At 46.5% G+C, this 20046-nt stretch overlaps 1 protein-coding gene across 6 annotated transcripts in view; it reads left to right on the top strand.

Moving 5' to 3' along the window:
* Positions 1-20046, top strand: part of bmp2k (BMP2 inducible kinase) — a 192648-nt gene that overhangs the window by 125479 nt on the left and 47123 nt on the right. For all 6 annotated transcript variants that reach the window (XM_072496221.1, XM_072496223.1, XM_072496225.1 and 3 more), the window contains 2 exons: positions 8992-9124; positions 14441-14544. In XM_072496221.1, the coding sequence (XP_072352322.1) occupies positions 8992-9124; positions 14441-14544 (237 nt within the window). The remainder of the gene's footprint in view (positions 1-8991; positions 9125-14440; positions 14545-20046) is intronic.

Genomic DNA, 20046 nt, shown 5'->3' on the forward strand with positions numbered 1-20046 from the left:
GACCCTGGATCTGTGACGCCACTGTGATAACCGCTGTGCTACCGTGCTGCCCATACTATCCCTAATTTTCCTTGTAAACCATGGATTGGCCATCTTTCCTGTTTTACTTTTGTGCCAGACAGGGATAAACAATTGTTGCAGTTCCTCCATGCTCTGTTTGAATGTTTGCCATTGCCTATCCACTGTCATCCTTTAAGTAACATTCCCCAATCGATCATAGCCAACTCACGCCTCATTTTATCATAGTTAGCTTAAGATTCAGGACCCTAGTCTCAGAATCAACTACTTCACTCACCACGTTGATGAAAAATTCTATCATATTGTGGTCGCTCATCCCCAAGGGGGTCTCGCACAACTAGATTGTCAATGGTTCCGTTCTCATTACACAGAACCCAGTCTAGGATGGCCTGTTCTCTAGTTGGCTCCTCAGCATATTCTTCCGCAAAACCAACCCGCATCCACTCCAGGAACAACTCCTCTGTGGTATTATGGCTAGTTTGATTTTCCCAATCTATATGCAGATTAAAATCACCCAGAATTACAGTTGTTCCTTTATCACATGCGTCACTAATTTCCTGTTTAATGCCATTCGCAAAAATCTCCCTGCACTTTGGGGGTCTATATTTGACACCCACTAACGTTTTTTACCCTTTGCTGTTTTCTTAGCTCTACCCATGCATATTCCACATTGTCGGAGCTAATATCCTCCCTCACTATTGTGTTAATTTCCTCCTTGATGAGCAATGCAACCCCACCGCGTTATCCTTTTTGTCTGTCTTTCCTAAATACTGAATACCCTGGACATTCCGTTCCCATCTCTGGGCACCCTGCAGCCATGTCTCAGTAATCCTGACTATATCATAACCAGTTCACATCTTATTTGTGCGATTAGTTCATCCACTTTATTGCGAATGCTCTGCGCTTTACAACACAAAGGCTTTAAGCTTGTCTTTTTAACATTACAAGTCCCCCTCTTAATACTTTTCACTGTGGCTCTGTTTGAATCTGGCTCTTGGTTCATCTGGCTATCACTTTTCTTATTCCCCTTTCTGTCTTTTGTTTTAAGACCATAAGACATAGGAGCGGAAGTAAGGCCATTCGGCCCATTGAGTCCACTCCACCATTCAATCATGGCTGATTTCAACTCCATTTACCCGCACTCTCTCCATAGCCCTTAATTCCTCGAGAAATCAAGAATTTATCAACTTCTGTCTTAAAGACACTCAACGTCCCGGCCTCCACCGCCCTCTGTGGCAATGAATTCCACAGACCCACCACTCTCTGGCTGAAGAAATTTCTCCTCCTCTCTGTTCTAAAGTGACTCCCTTTTATTCTAAGGCTGTGCCCCCGGGTCCTAGTCTCCCCTGCTAATGGAAACAACTTCCCTACGTCCACTCTATCTAAGCCATTCGTTATCTTGTAAGTTTCTATTAGATCTCCCCTCAACCTCCTAAACTCCAATGAATATAATCCCAGGATCCTCAGACGTTCATCGTATGTTAGGCCTACCATTCCTGGGATCATCCGTGTGAATCTCCACTGGACCCGCTCCAGTGCCAGTGCCATACCTCCTTCCTGAGGTGTGGGGCCCAAAATTGCTCACAGTATTCTAAATGGGGCCTAACTAATGCTTTATAAAGCTTCAGAAGTGCATCCCTGCTTTTATATTCCAAGCCTCTTGAGATAAATGACAACATTGCATTTGCTTTCTTAATTACGGACTCAACCTGCAAGTTTACCTTTAGAGAATCCTGGACTAGGACTCCAAGTCCCTTTGCACTTCAGCATTATGAATTTTGTCACCGTTTAGAAAATAGTCCATGCCTCTATTCTTTTTTTTCCCAAAGTGCAAGACCTCGCACTTGCCCACGTTGAATTTCATCAGTCATTTCTTTGACCACTCTCCTAAACTGTCTAAATCTTTCTGCAGCCTCCCCACCTCCTCCATACTACCTGCCCCTCCACCTATCTTTGTATCATCGGCAACCTTAGCCAGAATGCCCCCATTCCCATCATCTAGATCGTTAATATATAAAGAGAACAGCTGTGGCCCCAACACTGAACCCTGCGGGACACCACTCGTCACCGGTTGCCATTCCGAAAAAGAACCTTTTATCCCAACTCTCTGCCTTCTGCTTGACAGCCAATCGTCAATCCATGTTAGTACCTTGCCTCGAATACCATGGCCCCTTATTTTACTCCGCAGTCTCCCGTGAGGCACCTTATCAAAGGCCTTTTGGAAGTCAAGATAGATAACATCCATTGGTTCTCCTTGGTCTAACCTATTTGTTATCTCTTCAAAGAACTCTAGCAGGTTTGTCAGGCACGACCTCCCCTTACTAAATCCATGCTGACTTGTCCTAATCCGACCCTGCACTTCCAAGAATTTAGAAATCTCATCCTTAACAATGGATTCTAGAATCTTGCCAACAACCGAGGTTAGGCTAATTGGCCTATAATTTTCCATCTTTTTCCTTGTTCCCTTCTTGAACAGGGGGGTTACAACAGCGATTTTCCAATCCTCTGGGACTTTCCCTGACTCCAGTGACTTTTGAAAGATCATAACTAACGCCTCCAGTATTTCTTCAGCTATCTCCTTTAGAACTCTAGGATGTAGCCCATCTGGGCCTGGAGATTTATCAATTTTTAGACCTCTTAGTTTCTCTAGCACTTTCTCCTTTGTGATGGCTACCATATTCAACTCTGCCCCCTGACTCTCCTGAATTGTTGGAATATTACTCGCGTCTTCTACTGTGAAGACTGACGCAAAGTACTTATTTAGTTCCTCAGCTATTGCCTTGTCTCCCATCACTAGATTACTAGCGTCATTTTGGAGCGGCCCAATGTCTACTTTTGCCTCCCGTTTGTTTTTAATGTATTTAAATAAACTTTTACTATCATTCCTAATGTTACTGGCTAGCCTACCTTCATATTTGATCCTCTCTTTCCTTATTTCTCTCTTTGTTATCCTCTGTTTGTTTTTGTAGACTTCCCAATCTTCTGACTTCCCACTACTCTTTGCCACATTATAGGCTTTCTCTTTTGCTTTGATGCATTCCCTAACTTCCTTTGTCAGCCATGGCTGCCTAATCCCCCCCTCTGATAACCTTTCTTTTCTTTGGGATGAACCTCTGTACTGTGTCCTCAATTACTCCCAGAAACTCCTGCCATTGCTGTACTACTGTCTTTTTGTCCTTATTTCTTCCTCCTCTGGCTCCTTGCATAGGCTCCCATCCCCCTGCCGTATTAGTTTAAACTCTCCCCAACCACTCCAGCAAATACTCCTCCTCGGACCCCAGTCCCAGTCCTGCCCAGGTGTAAACAGTCCAGTTTGTACTGGTCTTACCTCCCCCAGAACCGATCCCAATGCCCCAGGAATCTGAACCCCACCCCACAGACCATCTCTTCAGCCACTATTTATCCGATATCCTGCTATTTGTATTCTGACTAGCACGTAGCACTGGTTGAGATCACTACCTTAGAGGTCCGTCTTCTCAACTTTCTTCCTAACTCCCTATATTCCGCTTTTAGGACCTCATTCCTTTTTTGCTACCTGATATGCCATCAATTCAGACGGAGAACGCAGAGTGAATTAACTATGGCTTTAATTGACTTACAACAGATCTGGCAGCGTGCCCCAGAATGAGGCAGTGTGAGAGGTCGGCAGCTTATATACCCAGGCCCTAGGGGGAGGAGACACGGGCAGAGCCAAAACCGTACAACATGTAATATAGTGGCAATACTGTACAACACGTAATACTGTGGCAGCACAATACAACACAGTAGTTTCACCACATTCACCCCCTGTTTTTTTTTTTAAAAAGTCCGGCGGGGGTGAAGTGAACAGGCTGCGTCAGAGATTGAGCCTGATGGGGGCTTTGATTGTCCGCCATAACCGCCTCAGTTCCAACTGTGGTGTGGATATCGTAGTCGGCTGAAGCATTGAGGCCTGCGTGTCCGGGAGCAAGACAGCTTCTGTGTTCTCAGGCGGGTGGGCAGCAACGGGGGAAGGGGGTATAGGGACGGGTCGAGGAGTAGTGGAGAGGGGGGGGGGAATAGTGTTGGGAGTGCCGGTGACAGTCGCTGGGATACCTGCGGGTACCAAATCCCGAAGGGAGACTGTGTCCTCCCGCCTGTCATGGTGAGCCAGGTAGGCGTACTGCGGATTTGCATGGAGGAGAAGGACCCCCTCTACCAGAGGATCCGACTTATGAGTCCTCACATGTTGTTGTCGGAGGACGGGCCCTGGAACCGTCAGCCAGGTCGGGAGCGAGACCCCTCAGGTGGACCTTCTGGGGAAGGCAAACATCCTCTCGTGGGGGGGTCACATTAGTAGCGGTGCAGAGAAGCGACCGGATGGATTGGAGCGCATTCGGAAGGACCTCCTGCCAGCGGGAGACTGGGAGACCTCTTGACCTTAGGGCAAGAAGGACGGCCTTCCAGACCGTCGCGTTCTCCCTCTCCACCTGTCCGTTCCCCCGGGGATTGTAGCTGGTAGTCCTGCTTGAGGCGATGCCCTTGCTAAGCAGGAACTGACGCAGCTCATCACTCATGAAGGAGGAACCCCGATCACTATGGATGTAAGTGGGGAAACCGAACAAGGTGAAGACACTGCTCAGGGCCTTGATGACTGTGGCAGAGGTCATGTCTGGGCATGGGATGGTGAAGGGGAAATGTCAAGGATGTTGAGGAAGTACATGTTACGGTCAGTGGAGGGGAGGGGCCCTTTGAAATCAATGCTGAGGCGTTCAAAGGGGCGTGAGGGCTTTACCAGGCGTGCTCTGTCTGGCCGAAAGAAGTGTGGTTTGCACTCCGCGCAGACCTGGCAGTCCCTGGTCATGGTCCTGACCTCTTCGATGGAGTAAGGCAGGTTGCGGGCCTTGATATAATGGAAAAGCCGGGTGACAGACGTCATTGTGGAGGGCCCGCAGTCGGTCTACTGACGCAGTCGGAAAGGGCATCATCTGGAGGCTCATTAAGATTCCCAGGACGATACTGGATATCATAGTTGTCGGTGGAGAGTTCGATCCTCCACCTCAATATCTTATCGTTCTTGATCTTGCCCCGCTGTATGTCACTGAACGTGGAGGCAACTGACCGTTGGTCAGTGAGGAGAGTGAATCGCCCCCGCCCATGATTAGCTTGTGTGAATCCAGATCCGGGATCTTCCCTAACATCCGTCTTCCAAATTCCACATCATCCCAGTTTGGTGTGTGTCAAACATTCACAAGCACCACCACAACCCTTCCAGCTTCCCGCTAACCATGATGTATCTACCCCCCCCATATCCGCAACTATTCTCCCTCAAATGACACTCTCTTATTAATCAGGATCGCGACCCCTCTAGTCTTCCAGCCCCGAGTGAAATACCTGCCCGACCCATCCCTTCCTCAGTCTGGTCTGATCAATTACCCTCGGGTGTGTCTCCGGTAGCATTACTACGTCCGCCTTCAATCCCCTCAGATGCATGAACACGCGAACCCTCTTCACCGGCCCATTCAGCCCTCTGATATTCCACGTGATACGCCTGGTCGGGAGGCCGCTGCCCCCCCCCCCCCCCCCCCAAAATCAACCATCCCCCTTCCTTGGCCAGCCTCCAGCTCATGCCCTGCGCTCCCTCCGGCCCCGCCAACAGGTAGCCTCCGTCCCCGACCTCCCATTTATCTCCAAGCACCCGCCCCTCCCCTTCAGCAGACCAATTTCCCCCCAATCTCCCCCCCCCCCCCACCCCCGTTAACAGCACAATAAATGCCACCCCCTTCAACAAACTAAACCTGCTCCCCCCCACTGCGCTTCTGTGAGCCAACCCGCCCAGCTGGCTTGGTGACTTCTCCCCCCCCCACCCCATGGCGCCAGACATCTTACCTCCTAATAATAATCTCTTATTGTCACAAGTAGGTTTCAAATGAAGTTACTGTGAAAACCCCTAGTCGCCACATTCCGCCGCCTGTTCGGGGAGGCTGGAACGGGAATTGAACCCGCGCTGCTGGTCTTGTTCGGCATTACAAGCCAGCTGTCTTAGCCCACTGTGCTAAACGAGCTCCTATTGCTCCCTCCCCCTCCCCCCCCGCTTGGACATACCTATTCGAAAGGCACGTTTCCACCCAAACACATCCAAAGACAAAACGTCAAAGATTCACCCACCCTTCCCCCACCAGTATAAAGTTAACTCACGAAACTTAACACAGCCCAAAAGAAACGTTACAAAAGGCATTTCTCATGTAGTGCAAAAGTAAGAACAATTTTAGGAGAATCCCTCTAGCAAAGAGCAGTCCGCATCAGCCTCTATCTAGACCTTTGCTTTTCACAAATTCTATTGCTTCATCCGGCGACTCAAAGTAAAATTGCCGCTCTTCATAGGTGACCCATAAACGAGCTGGATAAAGTAGACCAAACTTCACCTCCCTCTTGAAAAGTGTCGATTTCACTCGGTTGAAACCTGCTCTTCTTTTGGCCAGGTCCGCACCCAGATCTTGGTAGATGCGCAGAATGTTATTCTCCCACTTACAGCTCCGTGTCTGCTTGGCTCAACGCAAAATTTGCTCCTTATCCAGGAATCTGCATTCGTACCACCATCGCCCTTGGTGGCTCATTCGCCCGCAGCAACCTCGCAAGCGTTCTGTCCATTTCCAGAGGTCATTAACTTCTCGAGCATATTCGCCACATAAGCCCTTGCGTCCCTTCCCTCCCATCCCTCAGGGAGGGTAACGATCCTCAAGTTCTGCTGGCGGGACCTATTCTCTGGGTCCTCCACCTTGTCTTGCAGCCTTTTCTGTTACTCTTTCATCAGCCCAATCTGCGCCTCCAGCGCAATTAGGTGTTCCTCATGCTCAGCCACCATTTCCTCCACCTTCTGCATCTCCTGATCTTGGGCTTCCAGTTTATGCTCCACCCGAGTGATCGACTCCTTGATCGGGTCCAGGCATTCCTTTTCTTGCTTGGCAAAGCCCTCCTGAATAAACTCCACCAGCTGGTCCAGTGTCCACTGGGCTGCCAGCCAGTACTCTGCAGATCTGTCATGATTTCCTTTGCTGCAGAATCTGCACGTGTCTGCTCGATTCGGTTCTTCCTTCCCTTACATCCACTTCTGTACCGTGCCTCCATATACTGGGTGGGATTCTTCCTCAGTCTCATCCATCACCGGCCCCTCAACAATATCCCGAACAAAGTCGGGGGGAAAAGGTCCAAAATATCCGTCACAAGCGTGAGCCACCAAATGTGCGACCTACTCCCTCATGGCCGCCACTGGAAGTCACCGATGTCTATCATGACCACTGGTATTTCACCCTCCTCTCCAGAATGTCCTGTAACTTTTCTGAGATATTCTTGACCCTACCACCAGAGATGCAACAATACTATCCTGGAGTCTCATTTCCGACCGCTGAAACACCTTTCTATTCCTTTTACAATTGAATTCCATATAACTATTGCATTATCATACTTTTTATTCCTCCCATCTGCAGCAGAACCATCCATGGTGTAACAAATTTGGCTGTTGCTGCATTCCCCAGAGAGGTCATGCCCCTCAACAGTATCTACAGCGGTGTATCTGTTTGCAGAGGAATTGCCACAGGAGATTCCTGAACTGCCTGCCTAGCTCTCTTGTTCTGCCTGGTGGTTACCCATTCCCTTCATTCCTGTGGAGTCTGAGCCAGTGGTGCGACCACCTCTCTATACGTGCTATCCGCCACACTCTCCGCTTTGCAGATGTTCCACAGTGTCCCCAGCCACCACTCCAGCTCCGAAACCTGGGCTTCCAGGAGCTGCAGCTGGAGGTATTTCCTGCACACATGCTGGTCCTGGGCACGAGAAATATTCCCGGCCTGCCCTTGGAGCAAGAAGAGCAAACCAAGGCTTGTGAGATCTCCTGCCATGATGTAAACCTTCAGAAGATGATGATGGAAACAATATTTCCATAAGAATGTACAGATGCTTAATAATCCTCCAAAGATCTTGATTTGATTTATTATTGTCACATGCATTAGTATACAGTGAAAAGTATTGTTTCTTGCATGCTGTACAAACAATGCATACCGTACATAGGGAAGATAGGAGAGACTGCAGAATGTAATGTTACAGTCATAGCTAGGGTGTAGAGAAAATATCAACTTAATACAAGGTAGGTCCATTCAATAGTGTGATGGCAGCAGGGAAGAAGCTGTTCTGGAGTTGGTTGGTACATGACCTCAAACTTTTGCATCTTTTTCCTGACGGAAGAAGGTGGAGAGAGTATGTTCGGGGTGCGTGGGGTCCTTAATTATCCTGGCTGCCTTTCCGAGGCAGCAGGAATTGTAGACCGAGTCAATGAATGGGAGGCTGGTTTGCGTGAGGAAGTAGTTTTAGCTAAAGATTTTGTGGCAAGTTTCTTTACCTTGGCATTAGACCAATTAAAACTTTTTAATGCCACTATGATCTGGTCATTAGCGCTTATACCATTGTTGAACTATGTGGCTCCAATGGTAACTCTGCACGTTTGTGGTGGTGACCTCGACTGTTTTGCTGTTGAGGGAGGTGACTGAGGTTACATATGCAAGTAATCTGTCTCTCCATCCCTGCCCCCCTCCTCAAAGTAAGTTGAGGTAATGAGTGTTTTGCCAACTGTGGTCATCTTGTGGCTAAGGTGAGAAACAAACAAGATCCTTCAGTATGCTTTGTTCATAGGCCTGCTTTTGCTGTTGTTTAAAGTTGGTCAATGGCAAATCATCTTTGCACACAAAAGAATTGTTGAATCATTAGAGATAAATGACACACAATCTAGAGCTAATTAAAAATGCTGTTCTGGTCTCTCATTCCCTAACACCAAGACAGTGAATCTGTGGTTTGCTATGACTTAATTGGCTGCAAACTAATTTGATGCAAAAGTTTTACATAAAAGCTTTTAGTACCGCATGCTAAATGGTTTACTGTTGAAGTTGCAATGATTGTTGTATTTTTATTTTTTTTAAATTGATTAAATATTTCTGCCTAAATAGTCTTTTGGTTTATTTTTAGGCTCTTGGATGCTTGCTGTACAAACTTTGTTTCTTCACTCTACCCTTTGGAGAGAGCCAAGTTGCAATCTGTGATGGGAGCTTTACTGTGCCTGACAGCTCCAAATATTCTCAGAAATTGCACTGCTTAATACGTATGTACACTAAATTTTTTTTTGTAAAGTCCTTTGGGCTCCATTTAATCCCATTGGAGTGGTTGTGAAATATATTGATTCCTAAAATACTAAAATGTTAATTATTTGCGTGCTTTTCCCGTTGATGTGATTTAATTGAAATTGGACAAGGCATAGCCCAGTTTGGGATCTAGTAAGTGGCTAGAAAGTTTCATGTTTTTCTGGCAAAAATGGAAATGGCAACAACATACATTGTTAATGTACAAAGATACGCTCCTGATTTCAATTGTAATACTTGAAGAAATTTGTAATATGCAAAATTGCTTACCTCCATATTCCATTTGTACTCTGCTGAATATCGTTAAAGAAAACAAATTTAATGCATGGCAAAGTGTTTAGGTATAATACTATTACACTCAAAACCAAAATATAATGGCATATGTGAAACACTTAAATCATGACAAGTGGCTAAGTATCATGACTGCCATTTGACAAGCGATGAATAGAAATGATGGTTGCTGAAGAGCAGCAGGAGCTTGACTATCTCTTTACTCACTGACATAAGACGTCACTCAGGCAGATGACTGGGTTGAGTGTTTGTTAGTCCCTGTTCTACAGCAGAGCCTATTGCCCAATCGTCTCTGATTTGCCATTGGGCCAAGACTTCGCTCCGTTGGTACTGTGAGATGGTTGGTAATGACCACCCGTATTAAAAGAATCCACGCACAGGCACCTTCCACCCAAATGAATTTCAAGACCTGGAATGTTAGGAACCTTGTAGACAACCCTAATAGCGACAGACCCAAACGTTGCACCGCCATCATAGTCAGGGAATTTCAGCACTACAACATTGATATTACCACCCTGAGTGAGACACGATTGGCAGGAGAAGGCCAGTTTATAGAAGATGGTGGCAGATACACCTTCTTGTGGAAAGGCAAACCAGAAGAAGAATATAGTCTCTACGAGGTCGGCTTTGCCATAAAAAAACAAATTTGACGGACGTCTGAACAGGTCCCCCTGCAGGGGGTGTGAGCACCTCGTGACAGTCGGTGCCTACGCCGTGACCTGAGACGCAACAGATGAGACAAAAGAGGCAATTCTGTTCCAGCCTCAACCAAATGCTGCCTTGCACCCCTAAGGGAGATGAGCTGATTCTACTCGGTGACTTCAATGGGAGGGGAAGGTCACACAATTTTGGAAAAGCGTGTCAGGCAGGAAAGGTATCGAGAAAACAAGCCCCAATTGATTTCTTCTCCTGAAGTTATGCCTGCAACATGACCGTGTCACAACGAACACCCTGTTCCATCAGAGACGAGCACAGGACCTCATGGCAAAACCCCAGCTCCAAGCTCTGGCACCTAATAGACTCCATCATTGTCCGAGCGAGGGACCACAAAGGTGTCTGCATCACCCACACCGACAACTGCTGGACTGATCGCAAATTAATCTGGCCTTCCATCTCCTTCAGTCTGGCCCCAAACTGGCAGAGGCTGAAAAATCCCTGCCACAGGAGACCCCATACCATTGGACTCCTGAGAAGAAAAACCTACTCAGCTGGCATCTCAGTCAACCTGGCAAAGACCAATGAGCCAGAGCCCGCAGCGCCTGGTCCTAAAAGCTACTATAGTCAGCACCTGCGAGGACACGCTCTGTGCCATGACCAGAAAATACCCAAGACTGGTTCGACGAGAACGATCAGGAGATCCAGCATGGCAGCACAGTAGCTAGCACAGTTGCTTCACCGCTCCAGAGCCCCCAGGCTTTAGTAGGGTGCTCTTTCCAAGAGCCGGTGCAGACTCGATGGGCCTAATGGCCTCCTTCTGCACTGTAAATTCTATGATTCTATGATCCAGGATCTTCCAGATGGCAAATGCACATCGTTCCTGAACTGACAGCTCCACTAAAACTCCAAGAGGAAACAGCCTACAGGCAACTGAAGGCTGAGATGCAATGAAGGTCTCATGACATAAGTAACAGATGGTGGATGGAAAGAGTGCAGGAGACTCATCAACTCGCCGACTCCATAAAGTCACCTTTGGTCCAAGTACCCAGGGACTTACCCCACTGAGAGCCAAGAATGTGGAAGCACGCCTCAAAAATGGAGAGAAAGTCGATGCCCGCTGGAGAGAGCACTTCAAGGACCTCCTTTGTCGCATGTACCCTTGACGGCATCACGCAACATACTACACATGCCATCTATTTTAGCACAGCTCCAGCCCACTGAGGTCGTAAAAACCAACTCACAGTGAAAAAACAAGGCCTCTGCCACAAATGGAATCCCTGCTGAAGTACTAAAACCGGTGGAGAGGCACTCCTGACACGAATGCACAACCTCATCACCCTTGACAGGAAGGGCGAGAGCATGCCGGGAGATCTTGGACGCCGCGATGACGATCTTCAAGAAAGGAGACGAGTCCAATTGCGAAAATTACATTAGGATTTCCCTACTGTCAGCCACGCGAAACGTCATTGCTGGAGTCCTCCTCACCTCCCTTCTTCAAATGGCTGAAGAGCTCCTCCTTGAGTCTCAATGTGGCTTCTGTTCATTAAGAGGCACAATGGATATGATCTTGAGCACACAAAAAGTGCAGGGAGTAGCACTAAACTTTGACCTTTGATCTCACCGAAGCATTAATGCTATCAGCCATGAGAGATTGTGGAACATCCTCCTCAAATTCAGCTGCCCGCAGAAATTAGTCGTCATTCTCCGCCTGCTCCATGATGACCTGCAAGCCATGATCCTCAATAATGGATTCCCCACAGACCCAATATGAGTGCAAACTGGAGGTAAGCAGGGCTGCGTCAATGCACTAAAGCTTTCTCCATCTTCCTCGCTGCAACACTCCATCCCATCACCATGGAACTCGCTGCCAGAGCTGAACTACCTATAGGCCAACCTGAAAACTGTTCAACCTTCAATGTCTCCAGGTTAGAACCAAGACAACCCAAACTTCTGTCATCGAGCTGCAGTACACGGATGTGCAGAGGCCGAACTGCAAACCATGGTTGAGGCCCCCAACAAGATCACAATTTCCCATACATCAGAAGCCTCTCCTTGGCACGAGCAGACATAGACAATGAAATCCAACATAGACTTCAGTGCACCAGTGTATTTTTCAGATACTTGAGAAACATGGTGTTCGAAGACCAATACCTCAAATCCAATATCAAGCTCATTGTCTACAGAGCAGCCATGGTCCCAGCCCTCCTGTATGCGTCAGAAACATGGATCATGTACAGCAGGCACAAAAATCTATGGAAAGCTATCATCAGTGTTGGCTCTGCAAAATTCTGCAATGCACTGGTAGGATAGGCATACCGACGTGAGCCAATAGCCTGAGTATTGAGACACTGGTCACGCTTGGCCAACTGGGTGGGCCACATTGTCCGCATGCCAGACACTAGACTCTCTGAACGAATGTTCTACTCCGAGCTCCGCAATGGCAAGCGATGACTAGAAGAGCAGAGGAAACGCTACAAGGGCACTCTAAAAGTCTCAAATGAAACATCCCCTCTGACACTAGGGAATCACTTGCCTTGGAACGCACAAACTGGTGAAGAAGGTGGCAACCATCTTGTGTGACAGAGTGAAGCACGTGGAGGCCAAGTGGGAAAAAGTACACAGAATCCAGAGTGCCTCACCAACCAACTCATCAATCATCACCTGCCCCACAGTCTCCAGGATTGATCTATCTCTTCACCCGGCCCGAGTGGGAGCAAGTCATCCTCGAGCAGGAGGGACTGCCAAAGAAGATGGAAATGATAAGCTTCCAACTTGTATTGAAAAAGGACTTGAGCAGGAATAGTCTGAAACTACCTAGCACTTCCAAGTGAAGGACGGTGCATGGAGTACAAAGTGTATGTTTACTTCCCTATCCAGAGGAAAATAAAAATTGGCTGAGCATGAACAACAGGTTTGTTTTCTGTCCATTCAAGACAGGATCTGGCAAATAGGAAATTGAAAATTTGAGTTAGTAAAATCACATGAGACTATAAAGTGCAAGGACCCTTCCTGTTGTTTCCCTTTTTCCTCGTTTCTTTTTGCTGTTATCATTTTGGTCAAAGGAGGCTTAATGGACTTAGTTGATCAGGGGAAATTAGTAATTCAAACGTTACATAGAACATACAGTGCAGAAGGAGGCCATTCGGCCCATTGAGTCTGCACTGACCCACTTAAGCCCTCCCTTCCATCCTATCCCCGTAACCCAATAACTGCTCCTAACCTTTTTTTTTGGGTCACTAAGGGCAATTTATCATGGCCAATTCACCTAACCTGCACGTCTTTGGACTGTGGGAGGAAACCCCCGCAGACACTGGGAGAACGTGCAGACTCTGCACAGACAGTGACCCAGCAGGGAATCGAACCTGGGACTCTGGCGCTGTGAAGTCACAGTGCTATCCACTTGTGCTACCGTGCTGCCCTTCAAAAGAGAACATTCTGCTAGCTTTGGACAGCAGAACCAGCACCCGAGAGATTGGTGGGAGTTGGCTGGTGGCCAATGAATTGGCCCAAAGGCTGTATTCTGCCTGGTAACAGGAGGCTATTGGGTCCTGCCCGAGCGGGGTTATTTTCAGAGCGCATTTTTTCTCTCACTCTCCTGAAAATTGAAACCCTTGAACTGAAAGCTCAGATTGAAGAGAATTGAGGTGTGCCATAGGACAACCATCTGAAACTTAGACTTTTATCCGTTTGGCTTATTATTTAACTCCCCTGTGTGTGTAAGTGACGAGTTTAAGTTTTGGGAGGGGAGAGATGGTTAGGCATTAGATTTATTTGCTGCATGTTTAATTATAGTTATTGTTATGAACAAACTTAATTGTGTTTAACTTTACCAGCTTGGTGACTGTAGTTATTGGCAGCTAAGGGCCAAAGACATTGGGTATTTATCTAATAATTATTGGTTAATTCAATTGTGTTGCGACTCCGGGGTCAAGTGGGGCTGGAATTAACCGCGCACTAGCCCAGGGGTTGTAACATATGTAAAAAAAAAAATGTATTACTGCAAAGTGTGTTTTTTTTTTTAAACGCAGATCGTGATCAGCATTTGACTTTTGTGCTTGTTTAGAACTTGCAAAATGGCCTAATCATTTGTTTTGCTGTTCGATTGCTATGTCTTTTGAAGCAATATTTCACAAATTTTTAGTTTGCATTAATCTTGTAGTTTATCTAGAGCATAAGCATTCACAATGTTTTATATATCATGTGTATAACTACAAATTTGTTAACTGTATCTTTGGTATGGAAAGAAATGTGAATCTAATTTAATATACTATGCATTTAATTATTCCATTTCATTTGCACATTTGTTTAATTCGGACTTTTGTATTTAAAAGGCTACATGCTTGAACCAGCTCCAGAAAAGAGACCTGACATTTATCAAGTTTCACATTTTGCTTTTAAATTGGCTGGAAAGGAATGTCCCCTGCCAAATATATATGTAAGTGTTTTTGTAGTATATTCACTTTTTATGGTGTATAGTTGTCAGTTCACAAAAATATGGTTTGTCTTTTGCATACAACTCCTAGACTGAAATAAACGCTCAATTAGTTTATAAAAATACAACTCCTAGACTGAAATAAACGCTCAATTAGTTTATAAAAATGTTTATCAGCTGTATGAATTGAGGACAACCCTTATAATTTTTGCTGCTGGTGAAATTTTGCTTTGTCTATTGCTATTATTTAACTAAATTTAGATCTAAAGCAAGTAAGTCCAAGTTTACTTTGGAGGTATTTCCCATACTAATGACTGAGCTGTTCTCAAATGTTACAGTGCAATATGCAGGCCTCCTGATTTGGATTCAGTCTACCAATAGATTGATTATTTAAATGTGATTTAAATATTCAATTTTGTGACACTCCAACTGAACAAAGTGTTCAGATATTCATATCAGTGTTTGATAAATCAATATTTTCATTGTAGGAAACCAGTGTTGTTCTTCGGTGATCGTTACTAACTCTGTTACTGGTCATAGGTTTTGTGGGTCCTTGCATGGCTGATGAGCCCGATCCTTGAGCTGCACACTTGGTAGTTGTTTCTGGGAGGTGGGATCGGTCCTTGGACTCAAGATCACTGGTACCCCTTTTCCAGGCCTCCTCTTGCCGTCTGTGTCTTCTAAGAATTTGTCACTTAATTGGGAGGTTCCTCAAATTAGATCTCTTCTCAGCATTGATGTCTATGTTGCATTCCTTGGTAAGCCTTCAGGGTGTCTTTGAAACTGTTAATTTGTTCTCATGTTCTGGAATCTTCCTTGAGCTGGGCGAAGAAGATTTGCTGACATCCGAAGCACATGGCTGGCCCAGCTTAGTATTTTTGGCTGATCCTTCCAACTGATGTGGAGAATCTGTCTCAGACAGCATTAATTGTACCTCTCCAGGGCCTTGAGGTGGCGTCTGAATGTAGTCCAAGTTTCTGAGCCGTACAGAAGAGTTGAGAGGATGACTGCCTTGTACACTAGGATCTTGGAGTCAGCACGGATGTCACGGTCATCAAAGACTCCCGCCCTTGGGCATTCGAAAGAGGCTCTCACGGATTGGATACAATGTTGGATATCCTCCCCAATATCAGCTGTTTCACGTTTGGAAGGGTTTCTCCATTGATCTTGATAGAAGGAGATAACGGATCTCGTCCTGGGGCGTGTTGTGAAAAGAGTTGAGCCTTAAAGTTAAGACTGAGACTGATTCTTTAGTTATGCTTCTGAGAAGGTAGTGAACTCGCCAACATTGAGGGCATTTAAAAGTTTATTAGATAAACATATGGATGATAATGGCATAGTGTAGGTTAGATGGCTTTTGTTTCGGTGCAACATCGTGGGCCGAAGGGCCTGTACTGCGCTGTATTGTTCTATGTTCTATGTAAGGTGTCAAGCCTGAATTGGAGATTGGCTTCTGAGAGAGTGGAACTGGCGATGTCATCCGCGAACTGAAGTTTCACAAGCGATGTCTCTGTCAGTTTGCTCTTGGATTTCAACTGGTTGAGGTTGAAAAGTTTTCGTACATCCTGTAGATGGTGTCCCCTCTACTGGGAAGCTTGTTCTTGACCAAGTGAAGGATGGTGGTGATGAGGATGAAAAAAATGGTGTAGGCAATGACCCATCCCTGCTCGAGTCCAGTCTTGACCTCTGGTTTCTGTCATTTTTGGTTGGGTGAGGACTGTCGCCGACATCATGTCATGGAGGAGTCGGAGGATGTTGATGAATTTCTCTGGACAGCCAATCTTTGAGAGTTTTACATAGCACTTCTCGAGTTAAAAGCCTTGGTCAGATCGATGAAGGCCATGCAGAGTGGTTAATGTTACTCTGGCATTTCTCTTGAAGTCGCTGAGCAGCAAATCATGTCCGCTGTTCCACGGTTTGGTTGGAAGCCGCACCGGCTTCCTGGAAGAATTTCTTCAGAAACTGAAAAAAGGCAGCTAATGAGGATTCGGGCGATTTATCTTCCTGGCGATGAAGAGTAGGGAGATTCCTCTGTAATACCCACAGTCCATTTTGTCTCCTTTCTTGAAGATGGTGGCGATAACTGTATCCCTGAGGTCAGCAGACATTCTCTGTCCCAGATTTTCAGGAACCGCTGATGGAGATGAGGGGCGAAAACCTCCGCTTGAATCCTTGAACTCTTGCGGCTTTTTATTCTTCATGTGCTTCTTGGCAGCTTCGACTTCATCCACGCTTTGTTTTTTCTTTTTTTCTTTTCCCATTAAGGGGCAATTTAGCATGGCGAATCCACCTACCCTGCGCAGGGCAACATAGTGGTTACCACTGTTGCTTCACAGCACACGGACCCGGGTTTGATTCCCAGCTTGGGTCACTGTCTGTGCAGAGTCTGCACGTTCACCCCGTGTCTTCCTGAGTTTCCTCTGGGTGCTCCGGTTTCCTTCCACAAATCCCGAAAGATGTGCTTGTTAGGTGAATTGGGCATTCTGAATTCTCCCTCAGTGAATCCAAACAGGCGCTGGAGTGTGGCGACCTAGGGGATTTTCACAATAACTTCATTGCAGTGTTAATGTAAGCCTACGTGTGACTAGCAAAGATTATTTTTACTATTATCTTGGAGTTGAGTGGGTGAAACCCATGCAGACACGGAGAATGTGCAAACTCCACATGGACAGTGACGGCTGAGATCGAATCCGGGTTCTCGGTGCCGTGAGGCAGCAGTGCTAACCACAATGCCACCATGTCACCCTGACTTCGTCCACGCTTGGTAGGAGTCCAAGATAGTCATTCATGGGGAGTTCGGGGATTTCCTCAAACATGTCCTCATCTACGATTGTATTACGGTTTAGGAATTTGTTCACTCCATCGAAAGCTGATGCGTTCTCTGTCTCTTGGGTGTTCCGTTCTTACTCTGCGCCGGTTTTAGGCCTAGGATGTTGGGTCCATATATTGCCTTGGTGGCACTGAAGAAGGCCCGGGTGTCGTGCTTGTCAGCGAAGAGTTGTAGTTCCTTAGCTTTCTCCATTCACAACTGGTTCTTGATTTCCCTAGTTCTTTTTTGTACTTTGCCTTGGCTGATTCTTGAGTTCTCCTCTTTGCCAGGCACTAAGAGCCTTCCTCCTCTTCTCGTTGAGATCTTGGATACTGTAGTCATTCTTGTCAAATCAGTCTTGGTGTTTTCTAGTCTTGTAGCCGCTGGTTTCTTCATAGCTTGAGATGCTGGCTGCCTTCAGCTCTTTCCACTTTTCCTCCTCCTCCATTAGAATGGACATTGCGAGATTTTGAAGAAGACAGTTTTGGAATTTCACTAGCATATTTGCCTCTTGAAGCCGCTCAACGTTGACCTTTTTTTCTGAGCTGTCTCTTCATCTTACACTGTTTCTGGTGGAGTTTGATGAATATAGAAGAGTGGATGAGCTGGTAATCTGTCCAGCAGTCATCTGTACTGGTCATCACTTTGGTGATGAGGGCATCCTTTTGGTTCCTGGATCGGACAATGGCTAAGTCGACCTTTGATCATGGATGTCTCCAGGAACTCTTTAACATTGTCTTAGTGGAACGGTGTGCTCGTGATCATAAGCTGGTGTTCCTGCCTCTCCAATGGTTCCTTTCCAGAATTAGAAGTCCTTTCCAACCCTGGTGTTGCAGTCCCTAAGGAGAATGATCTTATCTTTAGGAATGTTGGATAGTATGGTGTGCAGGGTGGAGTTGAAGCCTTACTTGGACTCCTCATTGGCATCAAGGGTTCAGGCTTAGGCACTCACGACCATTGCCTGCTGGTTCTTGGCAAGCTGCAGACAGAAGGCCATGAGGTGCTCGTTGATGCTCAGAGTCAGTGAACGAGTTTGTTCTTTGGCGATTCCAATTCCATGCGTCCTGGGCTCATCGACGTCAGTGTTGAAGTGCCAGAGTTCACGGGCAATAAGGCTAGTTCTCCGTTCTGGTTGATAGCTTTGTTCATTATCCATTCTGAAATTCAGTTTAACATAATATTCTGACCGTAGGTAGATGTGCCTGCTTGATGCAGTTTCCAGCCAGGTTGGGGAGTGAACAGACTATTTGTCTAGCCCTTTCACTGTGCTGCTTGATGCAGTTTCCAGCCAGGTTGGGGAGTGAACAGACTATTTGTCTAGCCCTTTCACTGTGTGGGGTGAGCATAACGGATCCTGAAGAGGGCTGCTCACACGAAGAAAGCTGCCGAAATCCTCTCCTGTTCCTGTTCCAAGAGCGTGACGACTGAATCAAACTCCATCGCCTCCATGCAGGTCTGAAACATGGGACTTCCAGACCTCACGGTCCTGTCCCTGAGACCTCTTGCTGATCACTGCAAGACTTGTCTGTGTGCAGGATGTGTTGGTTTCCTCGGTAGTCACCTGGAATGGGTTTTAAGGTGGGTATGCCATTGTACAGCAGCAGACACATAGTTGTTGACAAGAGAGTAGGTCCAGTTTCGGTGGCAAGGGAACCTTGACGACTGGAGTTCTCCCTATTGCAGCCCTTATCTGCCATGTTAGCTGTTAATACCATGTGAGTATCTTTTGCTTGATACGTTGCTGAGTATGTGTTTTGGAATGCACTTTGTCTGGTTTCTCCCTTCCGCCCTTACGATCAAGGGTGACCCTGCCAGGAGTTTAAGACTCCCAACGGCAGTGTTCTCTGGACCGATGGAATGTTCAAGCCTCTCCACCACGTCAAGGTGGCAATCCGTGGAAAGGAATCCTCGGTGTATGCTTAACCCAACTGATCTCTACACCCAGATGCCAATATTTTCTACTGTTAACTGTGCTAGAGGCTTTTCAAAAAGAGAGAAGTATACTTGTATCTGCAGCTGACAGGATAATTGTAGCTGAGTTAATAAGATAGGAGAGAGTATTCATGGCCTCCTGCCTCCATAATGACTGGATGCCTCAGCACAGTGGCACTCAGTGAAACATGGTGCTGCAGCCTGCCTTGTGCCCCTCATATTGAGGATCCCAAGGTCAACTCCGAGACGGGAAGATAAATTGCATTTTTGATTTTCTTTACCACCTTCTCACTCTTCAGAATGGCTTCATGCTGCTGATCTGCATTAGAAAGCTCCAATGTTGGAATTGTGACATGCAACTGAAGGCTTGAAGGAGCTGCAGCTACTTCAGAAATTCAAACTTTCTGCCAACACTTGACCTTCCCAAGTGGTGGATTTACACCAGGGATGCCCAGAACAACTTCTGTTCAGCACTGGCATTGGGACCCAGAAAGGCTTACCCTCAAACTTTTTCAGGGTGCATCAAGGACCAAAGCTTCGATATTTGGAAGCTTAAAAACAGGATTCAATCCTGAAAGCCTATTCTGCCATGCCCTAAGATCATGGCTGCTCGGTATCGTAACTCATTTATTCACCTTGATTTGATATCCCATCACAACCTTCTGAGCAAACATTTACCAATCTCCGTTTTGAAATTGAAGGGGCTTTTTGGGTGTGGGAATGTGTGTAAAGGAGAGACAAATTTTCACCAATTGTGTGTGAAG

The sequence above is a fragment of the Scyliorhinus torazame genome, chromosome 3 (assembly GCF_047496885.1).
Source record: "Scyliorhinus torazame isolate Kashiwa2021f chromosome 3, sScyTor2.1, whole genome shotgun sequence".
NCBI lineage: Eukaryota > Metazoa > Chordata > Chondrichthyes > Carcharhiniformes > Scyliorhinidae > Scyliorhinus > Scyliorhinus torazame.